We start from the raw sequence: 23,507 nt of genomic DNA, 5'->3' as shown, positions 1-23,507 counted from the left end.
TCCCACTCCAATCCATTAGAAACTTATGGCATCTGTGACTTCAAACTATGTTGATATCTCCACTTATCTTGGCAGAAAAATTTCTTGGAAGAGTTGTCTATATTAATTTTTTTCCTATTGTCTCTGGATCTCATTCTTGACAGACTTTGATGCCGATGGCCTACCATCACATCAAAACTGCTATTGTCAAGGTTACCAATCCGACCTCCATATAGCTAGAACTAATGATCACTTCTCAGTCTTCATTTTACTTGACATCTTGGTAGCATCTGACACAGCTCATTAGGCCTTTTTCTTCCATAGGCTTTATTCCTTTGTTTTCCATGGCATGACATTATTTTGGTTTTCCTTTTACCTCAATGATTGCTTTTATTCTGCCTCCTTTGGATGGCTGCCTTCTCCACAACTTCTTACTGTTACAATGCTCCAGGGCGTTATTTTCATACTGTTTCTTCTTTATTTTATACTTACTTTCTTGGAGGTGACATAGAGTCTCATATTTTAAAATATTATATGACAATAATTTTCTAATTTATAACTTTATGCTAAACCTCTCACTTAAACAGCATACTTATATACCCAGATGCCTACCTGAAATCTCATTTGGATGTCTAACAGATATATCAAACTTAATATGTCTCAAATTGAATTCTTCATCTCATTGCTACCCAATCTGTTCCAATTATGAAGGTTTCTTAGGCTTCTCCATGTCACCTAATGATAACTCCATCCTTAAGTTGGTTAGGTCAAAAATCTTGTAGTTTTCCTTGAATTCTTTTTCTCTCATACTGTTTACATCCAGTTTGTTGCAAATGCTGTGGGTTTTAGCTTCCAAATAGTTTCAAATTCTGACCACTTTTACGACCTCTGTCATAAAAGCATCAGTGACCTGTGTCACCACCAAGCTTCTGTCACATTGAAACATCATCATCTCTCCACCATAATAATAGCTTCCTAAATAGTTTAGTCACTCTTCACTTATCCTTCCCGTAAGTCTATTTTTAACATAGCTTGAATGACTATATTAAAACTTAAGACTTAGAAGAGCAATCCTCCAATGTCTCATTTCTCAAAGGGTGAAAACCCAAGTAATGTATGATCTGGTCTTGCCAATATCTCTCAAAACTCATCTGCCTTTCTCCCTAAAACTCATTCTGGCTCCTGCCTCACTGATCTTCTAATGCTCTTGCGTATCATGCTCCTAATACTTTTGCTCTAGTTGCTCCTTATACCTGGGCTGCCTCCCCCATACCTCCTATAAAATGTACACAAATATCCCTTCTCAGTAAGGCATACCCCGACCACTCTATTTCAAAGTGCAAGCTTCCTGCAATGGACTAAATGTGTCCTCTCAAAATTCATATATTAAAGTCCTAACCCCTAATGTGGCTGTTATTTGGTGATAGAGCTTCTAAGGAAATAATTAAGGTTAAATGATGTGGTAAGAGTGGGGCTGTGATCTTAGTGTCCTTATAGGATGAGACACGAGAGCTCTCTCTCACTTTGTGTGTGTGTGTGTGTGTGTGTGTGTGTGTGTGTCATCCATGTGAGAACACAGTGAGAAAGCAACTTGATGTTGGAACTCCAAACCCCTAGAACTGTAATAAAGTAAATTTCTGTTGTTTAATCCACTCAGTCCATGGAATTTTGTTATAGCAGCCTGAGGTGACTAATACACTGACCCTGATCATAGTACTTCTGATTCCTCTTACTGCATATAATTTATTTTTCCCCCCATAGTACTCATCAACTTCTAAGATATTATATAATTTACTTGCTTATTATGTTCTCTGTTTATTGTTTGTCTTCACCTATAAGAATACAATCTTCACAAGGGCAAGGATTTATTTATTTGGTGTTGTTCATGTACCTAGAACACCTGATATGCCGCATGTGCCTAGAACACTTCCTAAAAGGTGCTTGGTAAATTTTTATTAAATGAATGAGAGTTCAAATTGCCTGGTGTGAACAGAATTGGCAATATTAATTAATTCTGCTTGAATCTTGATGTAATTAGTATAAGCTTTAATATACATATAAAAATAGTGTTCCTTCGAAAGCTATGCATATTTATATCCTCTTAGTCATAACTATAGACTTTAAAGACTCCCTTTCCAAGCCCATATCCTTTCCACCACCCTTCATTCCTCTCTTTAAAGTGAAAAAAAAAAAAAGATTGGGAAATTCTAAATTCCCTGTTACTTGTAAGAGATATAAAATAATTATAAGTATTAATTGAAGGTATTATTATTTTTGGTGAAACAAAATGCAATATGAAAGAAAGTAAAAACTTTCTTTTTTATACAATTAGGATTTTGATTTGAAATGCAATATTGTGGAGATGAAGAATAATGGAGGATTTATACCAAAATAAGTATTTTAAAGGTCTTGCAGCATCTTTTTATAAATATATTATTTCCGGAACTTTAGGGACAAGTTGGTTTCAAAGAAAACATTGTGCATCAGAGAGAACATGACAGCAACTAAAGACAGTGGAAGACCTTATATTGACTTAGGGGAAACATCTTGTTGAAATGCCTTTCCAAGCAAAAGAATCACATCCAAGACTATTTATTTTGAGACAAGATCTTATTCTGTTGTCCAGACTGGTCTCAATCTCCTGGCCCTAAGTGATCCTCCCACCTCAGGATGTCTCAAAGTGCTGAGATCACAAGTATGTGCCACCCAAACTCAGCCACCAATTTAATTAATAAAATACCAAATAAATCTGTTCAGTTGAAAAATGGAACTAATCAGTCTGTGCAAACATACCCGCAGTAGAAGACATATCCACTGATACAAGAATATTTAAGAAGCATATCTGAGTTAAGTAAACAAAGACCAATGAATTCTGTGATTATAGGCTATTTGATATTCCTAGGTAGACATAATCAAAAATTACGTCAGCTAATGCTTCTCAGTAGTATAAAAAAGAAAGTCAGGTTTCTAAATCAAAAGCCATTTGCTTGAGTGGAAAAGAGGTCTGCAAGTGAAATGATCTATTTGTTATGGCTCTTTGCATACTTTTTTCAAAATAAATACATTATTCTTATTTACATTTTAGTCTCATTTGCAGGAGGCAGTATTCATATGTTAATTCGAAGGTGTGCTCAGCTAGAAGGTTCATGTGGAACCTCTGACTTCATTTTCCACAAATGAGAAACTCATTATTTTTTATGCTCATTTTGGTATATTTTAAATGCTTTTCAAATAGTAGATTATTAATTGCATTAATTGTATCAGCAAGGTTAAACTCCAGATTCATTTTTTTTTTCTAATGGATATTGTTAAATTGGAGTTTATTTTGACTGAAATTAATTTAGAATGAGGGAGCAACTGTGAAACCAAAAGGCTCATGACCAGTGGAGCTGGTGTGGTTCCAGAGAGACTTATTTCCCCATCATAGGCGTGAAAGAAACGATGAGAATGAGCATGGTACTAAAACCAGGAAGCATCTAAAAGACCTATTTTGGAGCATGTAAATCTTGTGGACAGCTCTTCATCAGGCTTTCCCTGAGGACAGCATGCCTCTGCCAATAGGTGCAATTAATGGTGCGTTTTGGAGAAATGAGTTAGAAGAGGACACATCTAGTGAGAGCCCTAGCACCATGAAGGGTAAATACAATTGATCACTTGCAGAAATCTTTTTCTGAAGGAAAACTTTTTTATAAGTACAGCACAATTGCAGGGTTTTTAGAAGTGTTGTTCTTGCTGAATTGAATTAAAAAAGAACTCTGAAAAATATCACCATCAAAAAGTGGGCAAAGGATATGAACAGACACTTCTCAAAAAAAGACATTTGTGTGACCAACAAACATATATAAAAAAAGCTCAACCCATCACTGATCATTAGAGAAATGCAAATCAAAACTACAATGAGATACCATCTCATGCCAGTGAGAATGGTGGTTACTAAATAGTCAAGAAAAAACAGATGTTGGTGAGGCTGTGGAGAAATAGGAACACTTTTACACTGTTGGTGGGAATGTAAATTAGCTCGACTCTTGGGGAAGATAGTGTGGTGATTCCTCAAGGATCTAGAAACAGAAATACCATTTGACCCAGCAATCCATTACTGGGTATATACCCAGTGGAATACAAATCATTCTACTATAAAGATACATGCACACGTATGTTTATTGCAGCACTATTTACATTAGTAGAGACATGGAACCAACCCAAATGCCCATAAATAATAGACTGGGTAAAGGAAATGTGACACATATACACCATGGAGTATTATGTAGTCATGAAAAAGGAATGAGTTCATGTTCTTTGCCAGGGCATGGATGAAACTGGAAGTCATCATCCTCAACAAACTAACACAGGAATAGAAAACCAAACACCACATGTTCTCACTCATAAGTGGGAGCTGAAAAATAAGGACACATGGACACAGGGAGAGAAATAACACACACTGGGACCTGCCAGGGAATGAGGGGAGGGGAGAGCATCAGGAGCATCAGGACAAACAGCTAATGCATGTGGGGCTTAAAACCTACATGACAGGTTGATAGGCACAGCAAACCACCATGGCACACATATACCTATGTAACAAACCTGCACATTCTGCACATGTATCCCAGAACTTAAAGTAAAATAAAAATTTAAAAATATTTCTAGCATTCAAATAATATTAGAAAGATGCAACTTTACAGTAGGGACTTCTAAAACAAACACAAAAATGACATTTAATTCAAATGCCTAAATCCTCCACAGACACATGAATATGTATGTTTTTATATATACACACACACATATATGTGTGTATATATATATATATAAAAACATATGTATATATAAACAAGTAAAAACAGGTGAACTGAGAAAACCATAGGTGAGAATCAGAACATAAGTGTAACTAGCAAAGCATGGATGTAGCAGGTAGAAGATATGTACTGGATTGCTATGGGCATAGGATGAGTAATAAAACACACATGTATTGCAATGTATCCACAAGGAAAACTTCTCCAAAAGTAAGTTGCATGGGTAGTGTGGCAAGAGCAGATAGGGAGGATGGCTGTAGGCAAGAGGATGGGTTAGGTGAGTGCACAACACCAGATCTGAAGTTGAGGTCATTTCCTGGCTGCAGAGCCAAAGATTTAAGCTGTCACACTCAGAATAAGATTGAAGCACAGGGTTGAAGGTTATAAGAATTTCTGAGTAAATCTGCTCATGTGGTTTAAATGTGTCCTTCCTGAATTAACTACCATACCTAGAGATTCCCCAATTTTGGGGTCTTTAAAGGTATCACAGGGTTTTAATGGATCCAGGAATGAGGCTATGAGCAATTATCTATAATACAAAATAAATATGTATATGTGCATAATAAATATGTTTATAGACACTATAATGATCAAACTGAGATCTAACTTAATGCAGGAGCCTAAATATCAAATAAATTGTGAATTAAATTCTGCATATAGGTAAACAAATTTTCTCTTTCTGATATTACGATGTTTCATACAAAAACCCAAATTTCATTTACCTATACAACAAAATGAACCACTTTACCCTCATAATATTCTGGTTGAGTTTTAAGGTTACTGCACTCAAATATTTTACTGATTTCTATATTTAATTTCTAAATAGGTCAATAGAGGTCATCAGACTTTAAAACAAAAACACAGTTGTTACTCAGTATGGACAATTGCTTCTAAAGATTCTCTTCTGTAGCCTTACTGTACAATTTTCAAATACCAATATGTTTAATAAGTGTCTAATAACTATCAAGTAAGTGTGATTTTACATATCCCTGCTGGACGGACACATTTGGAGAGATATGGGAAATTGTAAAATGAAAAGAAAATGTTTAGAGATGAAAAATTTTTAAAATAATGCAACTATAATGCAAACATCTTGGAAGCAGGCATTAAAACGGTGTGCAGTGTAATTTTATATTAGATTTTCTTTTTTTATTATATTTTAAGTTCTGGGATACATTTGCAGAACGGGCAGGTTTGTTACATAGGTATACACATGCCATGGTGGTTAGCTCCACTCATCAACCTGTCATCTACATTAGGTATTTCTCCTAATGCTATCTCTCACCTAAGCCCCCACCCCCTGGCAGGCCCCAGTGTGTGATACTCCCTTCCCTGTGTCAATGTGTTCTCCTTCATCAACTCCCACTTATGAGTGAGAACAAGCGGTGTTTGGTTTTCTGTTCCTGTGTTAGTTTGCTGAGAATGATGGTTTCCAGCTTCATCCATGTCCCTGCAAAGGACATTAACTCATTCTTTTTTATGGCTTCATAGTATTCCATGGCGTATATGTGCCACATTTTCTTTATCCAGGCTATCACTGATGGCCATTTGGGTTGGTTCCAAGTCTTTGCTATTGTGAATAGTGCTGCAGTAAACATACATGTGTATGTGTCTTTATAGTACAATGATTTATAATCCTCTGGATATATACCCAGTAATGGGATTGCTGGGTTAAATGATATTTCTGATTCTGTATCCTTGAGGAATCGCCACACTGTCTTCCACAATGGTTGAACTAATTGAACTAATTGTGGTGGGAGTGTAAACTCCCACCAACAGTGTAAAAGCATTCCTATTTCTCCACATCCTCTCCAGCATCTGTTGTTTCCTGACTTTTTAGTGATCACCATTCTAACTGGCATGAGATGGTATCTCATTGTGGTTTTGATTTACATTTCCCTAATGACCAGTTATGATGAGCTTTTTTTTCATACGATTGTTGGCTGCATAAATGTCTTCTTTTGGAGAAGTATCTGTTCACATCCTTTGCCCACTTTTTGATGGGGTTGTTTTTTTTTGTTTTTGTTTTTTTGTTTTGTTTTGTTTTTTGTCAATTTGTTTAAGTTCTTTGTAGATTCTGGATACTAGCCCTTTGTCAGATGGATAGATTGCAAAAAGTTTCTCCCATTGTGTAGGTTGGCTATTCACTATGATGAAAGTTTCTTTCACTGTGCAGAAGATCTTTAGTTTAATTAGATCCCATTAGTCAATTTTGACTTTTGTTGCCATTGCTTTTGGCAATGAACTTTTTGCCCATGCCTATGTCCTGAATGGTATTGCCTGGGTTTTCTTCTAGGGTTTTTATGGTTTTAGGTCTTACATTTAAGTCTTTAATCCATCTTGAATTAATTTTTGTCTAAGGTGTAAGGAAGGGATCCAGTTTCAGCTTTCTGCATATGGCTAGCCAGTTTTCCCAGCACTATTTATTAAATACGGAATCCTTTCCCTATTTCTTGTTTTGTCAGGTTTGTCAAATATCAGATGGTTGTAGATGTGTGGTGTTATTTCTGAGACCTCTGTTCTGCTCCATTGGTCTATATATCTGTTTTATTACCAGTACCATGCTGTTTTGGTTACTGTAGCCTAATAGTAGAGTTTCAGGTCAGGTAGTGTGACGCTTCCAGGTTCGTTCTTTTTGCTTAGGATTGTCTTGGCTACGCAGGCTCTTTTTTGGTTCCATATGAAATTTAAAGTAGTTTTTTATAATTCTGTGAAGAAAGTCAGTGGTAGCTTGATGGGGACAGCATTGAATCTATTAATTACTTTGGGCAGTATGGCCATTTTCATGATACTGATTCATCCTATCCAAGAGCATGGAATGTTTTTCCATTTGTTTGTGTACTCTGTTATTTCCTGGAGCAGTAGTTTGTAGTTCTCTTTGAAGAGGTCCTTCACATCCCTTGTAAGTTGTATTCCTAGGTATTTTATTCTATTTGTGGCAATTGTGAATGGGAATTCACTCATGATTTGGCTCTCTGTTTGTCTATTATTGGTATATACGAATGCTTGTAATTTTTGCAAATTGATTTTGTGTCCTGAGACTTTGCTGAAGTTGCTTATCAGCTTAAGGAGGTTTGGGGCTGAGACAATGGGGTTTTCTAAATATACAATCATGTCATGTGCAAACAAGGGACAATTTTACTTCCTCTCTTCCTATTTGAATACCTTTTATTTCTTTCTCTTGCCTGATTGCCCTGGCCAAAACTTTCGATACTATGTTGAGTAGGAATGATGAGGGAGGGCATCCTTGTCTTGTGCCGGTTTTCAAAGGGAATGCTTCCATTTTTTGCCCATTTAGTATGATATTAGCTGAGTGTTTATCCTAAATAACTCTTCCTATTTTGAGATATGTTCCATCAGTACCTATTTTATTGAGAGTTTTTACCATGAAGGGTTGTTGAATTTTATTAAAGTCCTTTTGTGCATCTATTGAGGTAATCATTTGGTTTTTGTCATTGATTCTGTTTATGCGATGGATTATGTTTATTGATTTGCATATGTTGAACCAGCCTTGAATAACAGGGATGAAGCTGACTTGATCATTTTGGATAAGCTTTTTGATGTGCTGCTGTATTCGATTTACCAGTATTTTATTGAGGATTCTTCCATTGATATTCATCATGGATACTGGCCTGAAATTTTCTTTTTTTGTTGTGCCTCTGCCAGGTTTTGGTATCAGGATGATATTAACCTTGTAAAATGAGTCAGGGACGAGTTCCTCTTTTTCTAATGTTTGGAATAGTTTCAGAAAGAATGGTACCAGCTCCTCTTTGTACCTCTGGGAGAAATAGGCTATGAATCTTTCTGGTCCTGGGCTTCTTTGATTGGTAGGCTATTAATTACTTCCTCATATTCAGAACTTGTTACTGGTCTATTCAGGGATTCAAATTCTTCTTGGTTTATTCTTAAGAGGGTATAGTTTTGGAGTTTATCCATTTCTTCTAGATTTTCTGGTTTATTTGCACAGAGGTGTTTACAGTATTCTCTGATGGTAGTTTGTATTTCTGTGAGATCAGTGGTGATATCCTCTTTATCATTTTTTACTGTGTCTATTTGATTCTTCTCTCTTTTCTTCTTTAGTAATTTGGCTAGTGGTCTATCTATTTGGTTAATCTTTTCAAAACACCAGTTCCTGGATTCATTGATTTTTTGAAGGGGTTTTTGTTTCTCTATCTCCTTCATTTCTACTGTGGTTTTAGTTATTTCTTGTCTTCTGCTAGCTTTTGAATTTGTTTGCTCTTGCTTCTCTAGTTCTTTTAATTGTGATTTTAGGGTGTCGATTTTAGATATTTCCCCTTTTCTCCTGTGGGCATTTAGTGCTATAAATTTCCTTCTAAACAATGCTTTAGCTGTGTCCCAGAGATTCTGGTATGTTGTCTCTTTGTTCTCATTGATTTCAAAGAACTTATTTATTTCTGCCTTAATTTCATTATTTACTCAGTAGTCATTCAGGAGCAGGTTGTTCAGTTTCCATGTAGTTGAGCAGTTTTGATTGAATTTCTTAATCCAGAGTTCTAGTTTGATTGCACTGTGGTCTGAGAGACAGTTTGTTATTACTTCCATTATTTTGCATTTGCTGAGGAGTGTTTTACTTCCAATTATGTGGTCAATTTTAGAATAAGTGCGATGTGATGCTGAGAAAAATGCATATTTGTTGATTTGGGGTGGAGAGTTCTGTAGATGTTTATTAGGTATGCTTGGTCCAGAGCTGAGTACAAGTCCTGAATATCCTTGTTAATTTTCTCTCTTGTTCCTCTGTCTAATATTGATAGTGGGGTTTTAAAGTCTCCCACTATTATTGTGTGGAAGTCTAAGTCTCTTTGTAGGTCTCTAAGAACTTGCTTTATGAATCTGGGTGCTCCTGTATTGGGTGCATATATATTTAGGATAGTTAGCTCTTCTTTTTGCATTGATCCCTTTACCATTATATAATGCCCTTCTTTGTCTTTTTTGATCTTTGTTGGTTTAAAGTCTGTTTTATCAGAGACTAGAATTGCACCCTCTGCTTTTTTTGCTTTTCATTTGCTTGGTAAATAGTTCTCTATCCCTTTATTTTGAGCCTATGTGTGTCTTTGCACGTGAGATGGGTCTCCTGAATATAGCACACTGATGGGTCTTGACTCTTTATCCAACTTGTCAGTCTGTGTCTTTTAATTGGGGCATTTAGCCCATTTATATTTAAGGTTAATATTGTTATGTGTGAATTTGATCCTGTCATTATGATGCTAGCTGGTTATTTTGCCTGTTAGTTGATTCAGTTTCTTCATAGTGTCGGTGGTCTTTACAATTTGGTATGTTTTTGCAGTGGCTGTATCTGTTTTTCCTTTCCATATTGAGTGCTTCCTTCAGGATCTCTTGTAAGGCAGGCCTGGTGGGGACAACATCTCCCAGCATTTGCTTATCTGTAAAGGATTTTATTTCTCCTTCTCTTATAAAGCTTAGTTTGGCTGGATAGGAAATACTGGGTTTAAAATTCTTTTCTTTAAGAATGTTGAATATTGGTCCCCCCTGTCTTCTGGCTTGTAGGGTTTCTGCAGAGAGATCCCTTGTTAGACTGATAGGATTCTCTTTCTGGGTAACTCGACCTTTCTCTCTGGCTGCCCATAACATTTTTTCCTTCATTTCAACCTTAGTGAATCTGATGATTATGTGTCTTGGGCTTTCTCTTCTCGAGGAGTATCTTTGTGGTATTCTCTCTACTTCCTGAATTTGAATGTTGGCCTGTCTTGCTAGGTTGGGGAAGTTCTCCTAGATAATATCCTGAAGAATGTTTTACAACTTGGTTCCCTTCTCCCTGTCACTTTCAGGTACACCAATCAAACGTATGTTTGGTCTTTTCACATAGTCCTATATTTGTTGGAGGCTTTGTTCGTTCCTTTTCATTCTTTTTTCTCTAATCTTGTCTACATGCTTTATTTCATTAAGTTGATCTTCAATTTTTGATATCCTTTCTTCGGCTTGATCGATTTGGCTATTGATACTTGTTTATGCTTCACAAAGTCCTCGTGCTGTGTTTTTCAGTTTCATCAGGTCATTTGTGTTCTTCTCTAAACTGGTTATTTTAGTTAGTAATTCATCTAACCTTTTTTCAAGGTCCTTAGCTTCATTGCATTGGGTTAGAACATGCTCCTTTAGCTTGGAGGAGTTTGTTATTACCCACCTTCTGATGTCTACTTCTGTTAATTCGTGATATTCATTCTACATCCAGTTTTGTTCCCGTGTTGGCGAGGAGTTGTGATCCTTTGGAGGAAAAGAGGTGTGCTGGTTTTTGGAATTTTCAGCCTTTTTGTGCTGTTTTTTCCCTCATCTTTGTGGATTTATCTATCTTTGGTCTTTGGACCTTCAGATGGGGTTTCTGTGTGGACATCCTTTTTGTTAATATTGATGCTATTTCTTTCTGTTTGTTGGTTTTCCTTCTAACAGTCAGGTCCCTCTGCTGCAGTTCTGCTGGAGTTTGCTGGAGGTCCACTCCAGACCTAGTTTGCCTGGGCATCACCAGCAGAGGGTGCAGGACAGCAACGATTGATGCCTGTTTCTTCCTCTGGAAGCTTAGTCCCAGAGGGGCACCACCAGATGCCAGCCAGAGCTCTCCTTTATGAGGTGTCAGTCACAACACCCTACTGGGAGTTGTGTCCCAGTCAGGAGGCACATGACTCTATCCTCAGTAATGGTGGACACCCCTCCCCTGACCAAGCTCAAGCATCCCAGGTTGACTTCAGACTGCTGAGAATCTCAAGCCAGTGGCTCTTATAGCTTGCTGGGCTCCGTGGGGGTGGGATCTGCTGAGCTAGACCACTTGGCTCTCTGGCTTCAGCCCCCTTTCTAGGAGAGTGAATGGTTCTGTCTCGCTAGCGTTCCAGGAGCCACTGGGGTATGAAAACACACTCCTGCAACTAGCTCGGTGTCTGCCCAAATGGCTGCCCAGTTTTCTGCTTGAAACCCAGGGCCCTGGTGCTATAGACCCCTGAGGGAATCTCCTAGTCTGTGGGTTGTGAAGACTCTGGGTAAAGTGTAGTATCTGGGCTGGTGTGCACTGTTCCTCATGGCACAGTCCCTCACGGCTTCCCTTGGCTAAGGGAGGGAGTTCTCTGATCCCTTATGCTTTCTGGGTGAGGCAATGCCCCACCCTGCTTCAGCTTGCCCTCCATGGGCTGCACCCACTGTCTAATCAGTCCCAGTGAGATGAGCTTAGTACCTCAGTTGGAAATGCAGAAATCACCCACTTTCTGCATTAATCTCATTGGGAGCTGCAGACCAGAGCTGTTCCTATTCACCCATCTTGCCAGCCACTAGATTTTCTTTTTATAAATAAAACAGATGTATGACTAGAAAGGAGTAGCACAAGGAACTGAGCTAATGAAATTGATCTATATCCAGATTGTCTCGGTGGTTACTTGAGTCTGCATAATAAAATTTCATAGAATCTCGTATAAGTATACACTAAAACAATTGCATATCAAAACTAGTGAGATCCTAATAAGGTCTGAAACTTAGTTAACATCAATTCACCAACATCATCTCCTGATTTGGTAACTGTACTATGGTTATGTAAGACTTTTATCATGGCAGGAAGCTGGGGAATGGATCCACAGGAACTCTGCACTATTTTTGCAACTTCTATGTGAGTTTAAGGTTATTTCAACAAACAAATAAGTGAACATGATACGGTCCCTCTTTGGGAACTGAAAAAAGGAAAGCAAGGTACCTTGCTCTTCTTAGGTTCATAAAAAGTAGCAAAGAGTTGTCAATATTGTAATAAATAATAAAGAGATTTCAGAATCCAAAGAAGATCCTAGTAAGAACTTAGCCAAATATGGCTTATGAGATAGAAGACCACTCTGGTTATATCTGATGTTGCATTAGTGCCTCTTACCTGTCTTTACTGTTTGCCAGCCTAGCGAAAATGGGCTGCGAGCTTGAAGGTTGTAGGAGGAGATTGGGCTGTGGTTGTCAGCTGCTGGGCTCCAGGATAGTGTGGCTGTACTTTCGGTGATTTCCTCAACAATTACTATCCCAGGTGGGCCTGGGGGACCTATAGGTCAAAGGCAATGGATAAAGTTAAGCACAGAGTATTATCAGGAGCCATGAGAAATTATATTTCCAATATGTAGCCCATCAAACTATGTAATCATCTTAATGAAATATGAATTTAGTAATGAAAATTTACAACAAAAATCATGGATGCAAGTTGGAGTCTAGGATTTCTGGTGGAAACTTAATTGGAGATTTGATTTCTTTCTGATATTTTGTGCCCAGAGGCAGTTACCAATTAGCATTATATTTTATAGAAAAAGAAAAAAATAATGAGAAACAAATACAAAGATGTGAATGCCAATATCAAATGCAGCTGCTGAAATCAATCACAGTTTACAGAGGCAGCAACAGAAAATCACAGGCAATGCTATCAGGGACAAAGAAAATCTCAGCCTTACTAAAATACTATAAGTGGATAGAGCTAATGTTCATGTTCAGAGAACATACCATATACAAGCCCTCTGATGTGTACTATCAAGTACACATAGCTTAGACTCTAACAAGGGAGATACAAAAGGTTCTGAAATAATGATAGTATAGACAAGGTAAGGACATATGCCAGACATGAGACATATATAAAGTTCTGTAGGGAGTTCAAAGGAGACTGTGATCTGTGATTAGCTTCCTTTTTTTCTTGGTTGGAGTGGGGAAGTCGTGAGTAAAAGAGGATTAATTCCCTTTTGATTATGAAAGAATGGTATAGAATAGTATTGACTAATCTGTGTGCATACGGACTTCATCTTTAAGAGCCAATTATAATCAGATTTGAGGAGAAATGTGCCATTATATTTTTATTTCTAGTGGTGATTTTGAATAGTATTTTAAAAATGCACAGCTATTTATATTTTAGTGGCTATAAAGCAATGCCAGTTCTTTCAGTCCATTGTATGGACAATTAAAGTTACAATAATGCTTTATTTTGAATGTCAAAAACTTAAGTATTTTAAGTATTTTCTGAGTTGGTCTTTATGTAGCAAGTGCTATGTGGATTTGTTGATTAAGAGATATGAGCCAAACGCCAAGAAATGGTTGCATGCTGAACAGATAGAGGAGTTGGTGAAGACTTTTGAATACAGAGTATCAACAATACAGGTTCAGTAAGATGGAGAAAAAGTTTAAAAGCCTCACTGGGGCAAATTACATTTTTAGAAAATAAGGAATGAATTTTTTTTTTGTTTGATTTTTTAAATCAAGGCTGAGAAGAACCACCAGCAGATGCAAGATACTAAAGATATAGAAGATAGAGACTATTCTATCAGGAAGGTGACCAAAAGTTGGGATTGTGGGCAAAGGTCTAGAGAGCAATCTTGAGAATAAATGACAATTTTTTCCTCTAAGTTAAATGAAGGAAGAAACAGCAAAATAACTAAAGTTTTCGAGATGGTAAGGGGAAAAGTTGAGAGAGCTCATTTTGGAAGGTACTCATGTTTTTAAACTTAAGAATATAAGACTGTCTACAAAAGTTAAGGTGATTGGGGGAAATTAGATTGGGGGCTGGAGGATAACAGGAAAGTTTTGGAATAGCACATGATAAAAGTGGAAGGATGCAATGAAGAGAAAATACAAAGATTCTAGAATAGTACTAGAGTTCAAGTTTGGTTAGACGGTATCATTTTGAAGTGAAACTGACCAATTCAGTAAAGATAGGAAAGTCAGGACCAAGACCAGGAAAGTAGTCAGTAGCATCCATTCAGGCTTGGGAGTTTGTAATTCTGATATTTTTTTATCATCAAATATGACAATGCTGTGGGTAACCATGGAGTCAAGTCAGATGAAGCCAGAATGGGGCTGACAGACTAGAATAAAAGAAGGGAGTCAAGGAGACTGGATTGTTATGGGAGGAAAATATAAGAGTAAGAATGGTGTTGCAAGAGAAAATTGACAGATTTGTGAATTTAGAGGTAGGGTGGTTTTTGAGTAAGAAGTTGGTTTTTGTTTATCTAAAGCAAACTTGAGAATATTATTACAGGGTTGATAAGGTCTAGGATTTATGAAAAAATATGTCTATTGCATCACCCAGTATCAATGTTGAAGCCATTAAAATAGTGACTAAGGATAGGGTAAAGAAAATAAATGAGATCCAGGTGTTGAAGAAGGTGTCTAACAAGTTTTTAGACTGTGGTGACAGATAAGTGGAGGAGCATCTACAATACATTATAATGATATAATAGTGAGAAGAATACTAACTATAATAATACTAATAGCTGTGATAATCTCACTGTATTGTACTGTATTAAGGCGCTAAGTGTTTGCAAACATTAAATTGTTCATTTACTTCTTCGTCACTGTGAGGTGGGCATTGTTATCCCCATTTCATAGAGGAAGTAACGGAATCTCAAAGAGATTACTTAGAAAGTTATTTAGTCGATAACCTTATACGTTAAGTTTTATGGTAGGCACTGGGTATCAGAGAGTTCATTCTAATGAGAAGTTATTTGCTCAAGTCACTGCTACGGAACAGCACAGCTGAGAGTTAAATTTGGATGTGATTGTAAATCCTAATTTGTGGAAAGAAGCAAGGAGTACACAGATATTTACTGTTTTCACTGTTAATTTAGAAAGTATCCTCAACTGAAAAAAGGACAGAAAGAGAAAACGTATGTGTTAGGGAGAGCCACACTTTATGTGGTAGAGATGCAGATGGCATTTGAAGAAAGCATTAATCACTTTGAGTCTGTATGTGTATAAGGTGGCCACCATCACTTCCTTTACTTCCTGAACATGTAATCCATTCTGTCATTGAAAGATGGAGTCAATTTTTTCACCTCCTTAAATCTGGGCTGGCTTGTGACTGTTTCACCCAGTAAACAATGGTACAAATAACTGTGTATGAATTTTGAGTTGAGGATAAGCTTTGCATCTTTACCACAGGTTTCCTGGAATGCTTGTTATAGGAAAAGACAGTTGTCAGTCCAATTACATGGAAATTGCCATTCTGTGAAGAAGTCCAAGTTAGCCATTTAGAGAGGTCTGTGGAGAGAGAGCTCCACATTGCCTCTAGCTATTCCAGCTATTCTAGCCATCCAAGCCCAGGCACCAGACATGTCAGTGAAGAGGCCTTCAGATCAGACCCTCATTAGGGAAAGAACAGTCTCTTCACTAAATGGTTTTGGAAAAATTGGATGTCCACATGCAGAAGGCTCAAACTAGACTTCCCACCTCTCACCTCATACAAAAATCAATTAAAATGGATCAAAGAGCTAACTATAAGACCAGAAACAATAAAACTACTAGAAAAAAATGTAGAGGAAGTGCTTCAGGACCTTGGGTTTTGGAAAAGATTTTATGAATAAGATCTCGAAAGCACAGGCAACAAAAGCAAAAATAAACAAATAGGATTATACCAAACTAAAAAGCTCCTCACAGCAAATGAAATAATCAACAGAATGAAAGGACAACTTGCAGAGTGGAAGAAAATGTTTGCAGACTATTCACATGAAAGGGGATTAATATCCAGAAATATACAAGGAACTCAAACATCTCAACAGCAAATAGACAAACAATGCTATTAAAAAGCAGTCATATCCGAAAAGACATTTATCAAAAGAAGACGCACAAATGACCAACAGATATATGAAAGAAATGGTCAGCATCACTGATAATCAGGGAAATGCAAATGAAAACCACCCTGAGGTATCATCTCACCCCAGTTAGGATGGCTATCATCAAAAGGACAAAAATAACGATTGCTGGTGAGAATGTGGAGAAGAAGGGAGTCTTATACACTGTTGGTGGGAATGTAAACTAGTACAGCCACTGTGGAGAACAGTACAGAGGATCCTCAAAAAACTGCAAAGAGGGCCAGACTCGGTGGCTCAAGCCTGTAATCCCAGCACTTTGGGAGGCCGAGACGGGCGGATCACGAGGTCAGGAGATGGAGACTATCCTGGCTAACACGGTGAAACCCTGTCTCTACTAAAAAAGTACTAAAAAAACTAGCCGGGAGAGGTGGCGGGCGCCTGTAGTCCCAGCTACTCGGGAGGCTGAGGCAGGAGAATGGCGGGAACCCGGGAGGCGGAGCTTGCAGTGAGCCGAGATCGCGCCACTGCACTCCAGCCTGGGCGACAGAGCGAGACTCCGTCTCAAAAACAAAAAACAAAACAAAACAAACAAAAAAAAACAAAACTGCAAAGAGAACTATCATGTGTTCCAGCAATCCCACTATTATGCATTTATCCAAAGAAGAGGAAGTCAGTGTATCAGAGACATCTGTACGCTTATGTTTATTGCAGCATTGTTCACAATAGGCAAGATATGGAATCAACCTAGGAGCCCAACAACAGATGAATGTAGAAAGAAAATGTGATATATATACACCATGGAATACTACTCAGCCATAAAAAGAATGTGATTCTGTCATTTGTGGCAACATGGATGGAACTGGAGGACATTATGCTAAGTGAAATAAGCCAGGAAGAGAAAGTTAAACACCACATGTTCTCACTTATATGTGAAAGCTGAAAAAATGGATCTCATAGAAGTAGAAAGGATAGAGGACACTAGAGACTGGGAAGGGGAAGGGGGAGAATAGCATAGGGAGAGATTTGTTAAAGGATACAAAAATACAGCTAGACAGGAGGAATAAGTTCTAGGGCTATAGACCACTGGAAGATGACTATAGTTAACAATATCCATAGTTTTAAATAGCAAGAATGAGGATATTGAATGTTTCCAACACAAATGATAAATGTTTGAGATGATGAATATGCTAATTACCTTGATCTGATTGCTGTACAGTATATGTATCAAAGCATCACTATGTACATCCTGAATATATACAATTATTATTTGTGAATTAAAAAAATAAACAAAAGAAGCTTTCAGATGGCTCCAGCTTCAGCCAGCAACTACATGAGAAAATCGAGCAAGAATTGCGTGGCCTGTCAGCTGCTAAAATCATGAGACAAAATAACAGAGTGATGTTTTAAGCTAATAAATTTTGGGGCAGCAATGGCTAACTGGAACTTGCTTAAAGAGTATTTTCATCAGTATGAAACTGTCAGGAGGACCCTCAACTATTATGAAAAAGACTTGAAATTTAGCTAATATGTCTATATAGGAATAATTGCCAATAAAGTCATTTATTAAGCTCTTCTATGTTGTTACATTTGTTCTGTTTCATTCCCTCCATTCTATTTATTCACCTCTTCAAAGAGCACTTAACAACCACCTATGTGCAAGGCCCAATGGGAGACACTGTGGAAGACAACTCTTTGTTAATTTAAATAAAATAATTTGCCTCTCAGAGTATTAAAGTTCTATGAAAATGTTTAAATTAGCCCTCTTAAAGAAGGGTATATTGCTTTCATAATAGGTAATAATTAATCTAATTTTTAAACCTTCAGCTGGAACAAAAAATATAATTTACAACATAATAAATCCTCTTTGTTCTTTTTGATATTTGTCTGCTTGCCCAAATATGGTTCTTAGAAAATAAATAGTGACAGGGACAAAGATTTATATACCCAAGATACTGACTGAGGCTGTGTAATTATTTATAATTATAAACCATTGTAAACAACAAATTGCTCAATAATCGTGTAATGTTTAAATTCTAAATTCTTATCCTGAAATATTAGTCAGCCATTAAAGTCCCTATTTATTCTTCTGTAACTTCCACTTGTCTGAACATCCAACATGGTGCATGATATACATTAGACCCTCAATAAATATTTGTAGAGGGAAAGATGAAGAGAGGGAAAAAAGGAAGGAAAAATAAATAACGGAAGAAAGGACAGTGGAGTTATATTTTGAGTGTGGAATTAACAAGTAAAAGAATGTTTTAAAATATGATAATGATATTAGAGATGAAATTTAAGTTTCTTTTTTGTTAAATCAAAATATATTTGGGTTAACAGGCTTTTTTTTCATCCAAGTTTAGGGTGGTAATAAAAATGACAGACTAGCTCCATGAATGAAGAAAATCATCCTTTCATATGATTTAATAATAAGGGTCATCATTATTGGAAACTGAGACCATTATAGCCTATGGACAGCTAACTTTTCTAAATAATGGTAAATCTGAAATATTTTTATGAATATATTAACATACAGATATTCTGAATATTTGGCAGTGTGATTTACCTTCTAAGAGAGATTAAACAAAATTTTAACCATAAAAAAGTGAAAACAGGATTTACTATTATTATATTAGAATTGGCTTATCAATGCTTTATTTCTGAAAAAATATTTTTATACATCATATACTGAATGCTGCCTGCCATAAGCTTCCTGTATATATTTCGGAGTGAATTACATCAACCTACTAATATAGTCAGTATCTTTGTTTTTAAGGCCTGTTAATAATTCTACTTTTGCTGTTTTTTGACTTTTTAAAATAGGGAGGAAAAGTTCTCCTAAAAGGCTTTTTCAGCTAATTTACATAAGGCATCTTTGAAGATAGATTAATAAGAAGCAAACGTCTCAGCGATGACAAATGTGTGACAGTCCAGATGATATACCAATGCCACTCATTTAGTAGAAACCTCATTAAATTTGATACTTGGTTATAATGATTCAGTGTCAAATGGTCAGTAATCTGACAACTATTTTTCCCCCCTCAGGGACAATGCTATTATAAAGGATCACTAAATTAAATACTGTATTTGGAAATAGTCAAGTTTGAAAAATGGGCACAGTCTGTTCATTTCTTCATGGTAAGGACTGCTGAGCAAATGACAAACCAAAAGCCCTGAGCAGAATCCTCATGGATTCAATCTAGCCTCAATCAAGGGTTCCCCAGCATTGCAGACTGATATCAGATCAACTCTTTCTGTTGATTTCATGTTCAGTTAGAAAATCTTCTCTTGAGAATCAATTGTCTTTTAAAGCTGAAAAGTGAATAAAATGTATATGTGTATATATATCTGCTTGGAATCTTTAAAGCTCTTACTATCATACTGGTAACATGAAATAGAGACCTACATGAAATAGAGACCTAATATGAAATAGAGACCTTCATATGTCAGTTTAGCAATGTTACAGAGTCACATAATTTTTAAATTAACCGGAGTCATCTGTTCAAACCATATTATTTTTCAGATGAGGAAGTAGTACTTGAAAGTGGAAAATTCTTCCTTAGAAACAGAGGCAAAAAGAGTCTTCTTGCTTTGAAGGTAAAATCATTGAATCAGGAACAGGCTTTAGTCTTGACAACTGATCAAATATGTCAAATTATGATAAATTCATGTGCTAACAAACAGAAAGTTGTGTGTTGACTTCTTGTGAAATTATTGCTCATTCTCCTTGTAGACAGCAACTAGTGGTGCCAGGTTGTAGAGTCCTTGTGGTGTGACTGTTCAGTCCTTCATGAGGAGTGCTTCTTAGAGCCTCCTCCCAATGCTGAGATGAATTCCCCAAATTCCAAGCAACTTTTCTGGCTTTTCTTCAACCAGATAACATCACATTTTCTGTGAAGTTCTGAGACTTGCTGATTCAACAAATACCCCTATTATTATATATTACTATTTGCATTATAAATCTATTGTTTTTTTCTTCATTTTTATTTGATTTTAGAAACTTTTCTGCTGTTTTCTTTCTTTCTCTTTTTCTTTTTTTTAGAGACGTGGTCTCATTTTGTTGCCCAGGTTAGAGTGCAGTGGCATGATCATAGCTTACTCTTGCCTTGGCCACCTGGGCTGAAGTGATCCTCCTGCCTCAGCCATCTGAGTAGCTAGGGACACAGGCACATGCTACTATTCCCAGCTAATTTTTAAATTTTGTATAGAGATGGGGTCTCACTGTGTTGACCAGTGTGGTCTCAAACTCCTGGCCTCAAGTAATCCCAACCTTGACCTCTCTAAGTGCTGGGATTACAGGCATGAGCCACCCCACCTGACCCCTGTTGTTTCTCCTATATAGTAGTTTTAAGTGAAAAAGTTAAACTTACTGGTATTCAAAACATTAAACAGGTCTTTGTTTTAAATCATTTAAAACTAAAGTGAGAATTTTGATACCAAAGATGCTCGTTATCCTAATTGTTTTATTTTTAATCCAGTAAATACTGTTTGAGGACAGACATTTCCAAACACGTGCGGGAATATGCTCTGGAAAAAAGGGAAGCAGGCACGGCAATCAATCATGGAAGCAAAGTCCTAAACACATCCTAATACCAAGTGAATAGGAGGTTTAGCTACTGTCTGCAAGATTAGATTAATACAGAGAGATAAAGTGAAAAACTCAGGCCATGGTGACTAATTTTTATTTTTATCATGCGGTTTACTCATCTACAATGAACCATCCAGTACAAAGGACCAGTTTGTGTTGACTCAATGGAAAAGGATTTGTAGAAATAGTCATGAGAAAATATTTCAATAAAAAATAATATTTAATAATGTGACTAGACTTTCCATAGTACATTAATATTAATACCTGCAAAGCTGATGTGTTCACCTTTATAATAAAGTTATGAAGAATTATGGTATACCCTTATTTAGGAAGTACGGTATTATTGATAGAATATTTATTTTTATACAAGATGATGTCTCCTGATGTACTCTTGACATCCTGGGCTGGCAATGTTCAGCTTCATATGGGATTGGGTCATTCCTCTTTACCTTCTCCTCAGATACTTTCTGACCATCATTATGTTACTCATGATGCCTAGAGGGCTTTCTTACATTTGCTTGCTATTTACTAATCTAATCTAAGTGACCTTTTCCTACTGTTTTCAGTCTCATGAGAATAACCAACTCTTTATACCAAGGGTACTCAAGAATGGAAATGAGAAACAAACAGTTCTACCTTCCTTTTTTACCAAAAGCAATTTTGCTTTCAATCAATTTGATCAAGCTGAACTTTTATTATCTGTTTATCTGTTACCATCATCATTATCTATCCTTCTACCCATTCCTGTATCTAATCTATCACCTACATAACCTGATTCCTCGGCATGAAACTCCTGTCCCTCCTTACTTTGCCTGTTTAACACCTATTTAGGCTTCACATTTTGAATCTTTGCTCAGGCTTCACTTGGAGCAGACTTCTCTGACTGTCTTGGCTACGTAAAATTCCTCTATTGCATACATTCATAGTACCATGTACCTCTCATTCATACAGTAGTTGAAATCACAGTGAAGACTTTCTATTTATTTGTGTGACTGTTTTACTAGTGGTGGCTTTCCTCTTTAGATTTTAGGAAGACTGGAATTGTGCTTGTATTTTTTCTCACTATTGTATTTCCAGGGTCTAGGGGACAGTGCATGACACAGAGTATGTTCTAAAGTAGATTTGTAATAAGTGATTGAATTAATTTTTATTAGCTTAACAGATTCGTATAGTCATTGACTTAATTTTGATACATATTTTTACTTTTGGCCAATCAAAATCTGAGAAAAAGTAATACATCTTTACAAAATTACAGCATTATTCTGAAAGAAGACTCTAAATTTATGTTAAAAATAGGATTATATTATGCTGCTTTCTCAAATTTGTTCAGTGTTACTCATTAGATATCCACCTTTCTATGCTGTTTTCCTAAACAAAAATGAATAGACTCTTAGTAACTTTCAAACTGTGATAAGCAACAGAATTTCTGGTATGTTTTTAAAAAAGAATGTAAATTTTATGAGCTGTACCCAAGAGCTACTGAATTTCAACTTCCATGACTAGAGCCCCAGGATTTGTACTTTGTACAAGATGCCTAGAAAATTTTTATGTACTCTATATTTCAAGAAAAAATGATCTAAAGAAGAGAGATTTGGACCAAGAGTCAGGATAATTTTATTTCAGTACTATTTCATGCAAAAGCTTTAAGAAAATTTCTGAACCTCATTAAGTCTCAGTTTCCTTGCATTTTTTTTTTTTTTTTTTTTTTTGAGACAGAGTCTCACGCTGTTGCCCAGGCTGGAGTGCAGTGGCGCGGTCTCGGCTCACTGCAAGCTCCGCCTCCCGGGTTCCCGCCATTCTCCTGCCTCAGCCTCCTGAGTAGCTGGGACTACAGGCGCCCGCCACCGCGCCCGGCTAATTTTTTGTATTTTTAGTAGAGACGGGGTTTCACTGTGGTCTCGATCTCCTGACCTTGTGATCCGCCCGCCTCGGCCTCCCAAAGTGCTGGGATTACAGGCTTGAGCCACCGCGCCCGGCCAGTTTCCTTGCATTTTATAAAGAGAATGATAATATCAACCTTATATCATTGTGAAAAATACATAGAGTCATGTATGTACAATGTACTTTCTAAATGACAAATAGCTATTTTAGCACTGATTGGGCCTCTCACTAGTCTGTAACTTTGACAATATCAATCTCAAAATGCTTCCTTTTTTCAAATCAATGAAAACAACCCATGTATCACATTTGATTTTAGCAAAATAAATGAGAAAATATATGAAACATTCAAAAAGGAAAAAAATATGTACTATCATTGGAAGATTCAATAATCTCTGCCATCTGGGGAGCTTATAATGGAATAAGGGGAAAATACCAAAATAATAATGACTTAATGCTCATCTATCAAGTAAAAGCCATTGTGCTAAATGTTATATATTTTCTCTCTAATTTTTATAGTTAATTTGGTACTGATATCCCTTTTCCAAAAATGAAAAGTTAAGTCTCAGAAAGTTCAGATAACTCACCTAAGGTAATGTCAAGCAACATTCCTTAAGTGGCTCTGGGGTTTTATTCTGATTCTTGTTTGCATATGTATATGAGTTTTAACTCCATGATATTCATTTTTACATAAAACTACTTTACATAATTCAGTCTAGACAG

General features: G+C 36.6%; 1 protein-coding gene across 3 annotated transcripts in view; it reads right to left on the bottom strand.

The window, feature by feature from the left end:
• Positions 1-23,507, bottom strand: part of CNTN5 (contactin 5) — a 1,343,675-nt gene that overhangs the window by 86,008 nt on the left and 1,234,160 nt on the right. For all 3 annotated transcript variants that reach the window (XR_012422789.1, XM_005579428.4, XM_065528914.1), the window contains one exon: positions 12,640-12,798. Coding sequence is in view for 2 of the 3 variants with exons in the window: in XM_005579428.4 (XP_005579485.3) it covers positions 12,640-12,798 (159 nt within the window). In the remaining variant the exon portion in view is untranslated. The remainder of the gene's footprint in view (positions 1-12,639; positions 12,799-23,507) is intronic.

The sequence above is a fragment of the Macaca fascicularis genome, chromosome 14 (assembly GCF_037993035.2).
Source record: "Macaca fascicularis isolate 582-1 chromosome 14, T2T-MFA8v1.1".
Lineage (NCBI taxonomy): Eukaryota > Metazoa > Chordata > Mammalia > Primates > Cercopithecidae > Macaca > Macaca fascicularis.
The sequence above is the reverse complement of the archived record's forward strand: the minus strand, read 5'-3'. Positions and strand labels throughout refer to the sequence as shown.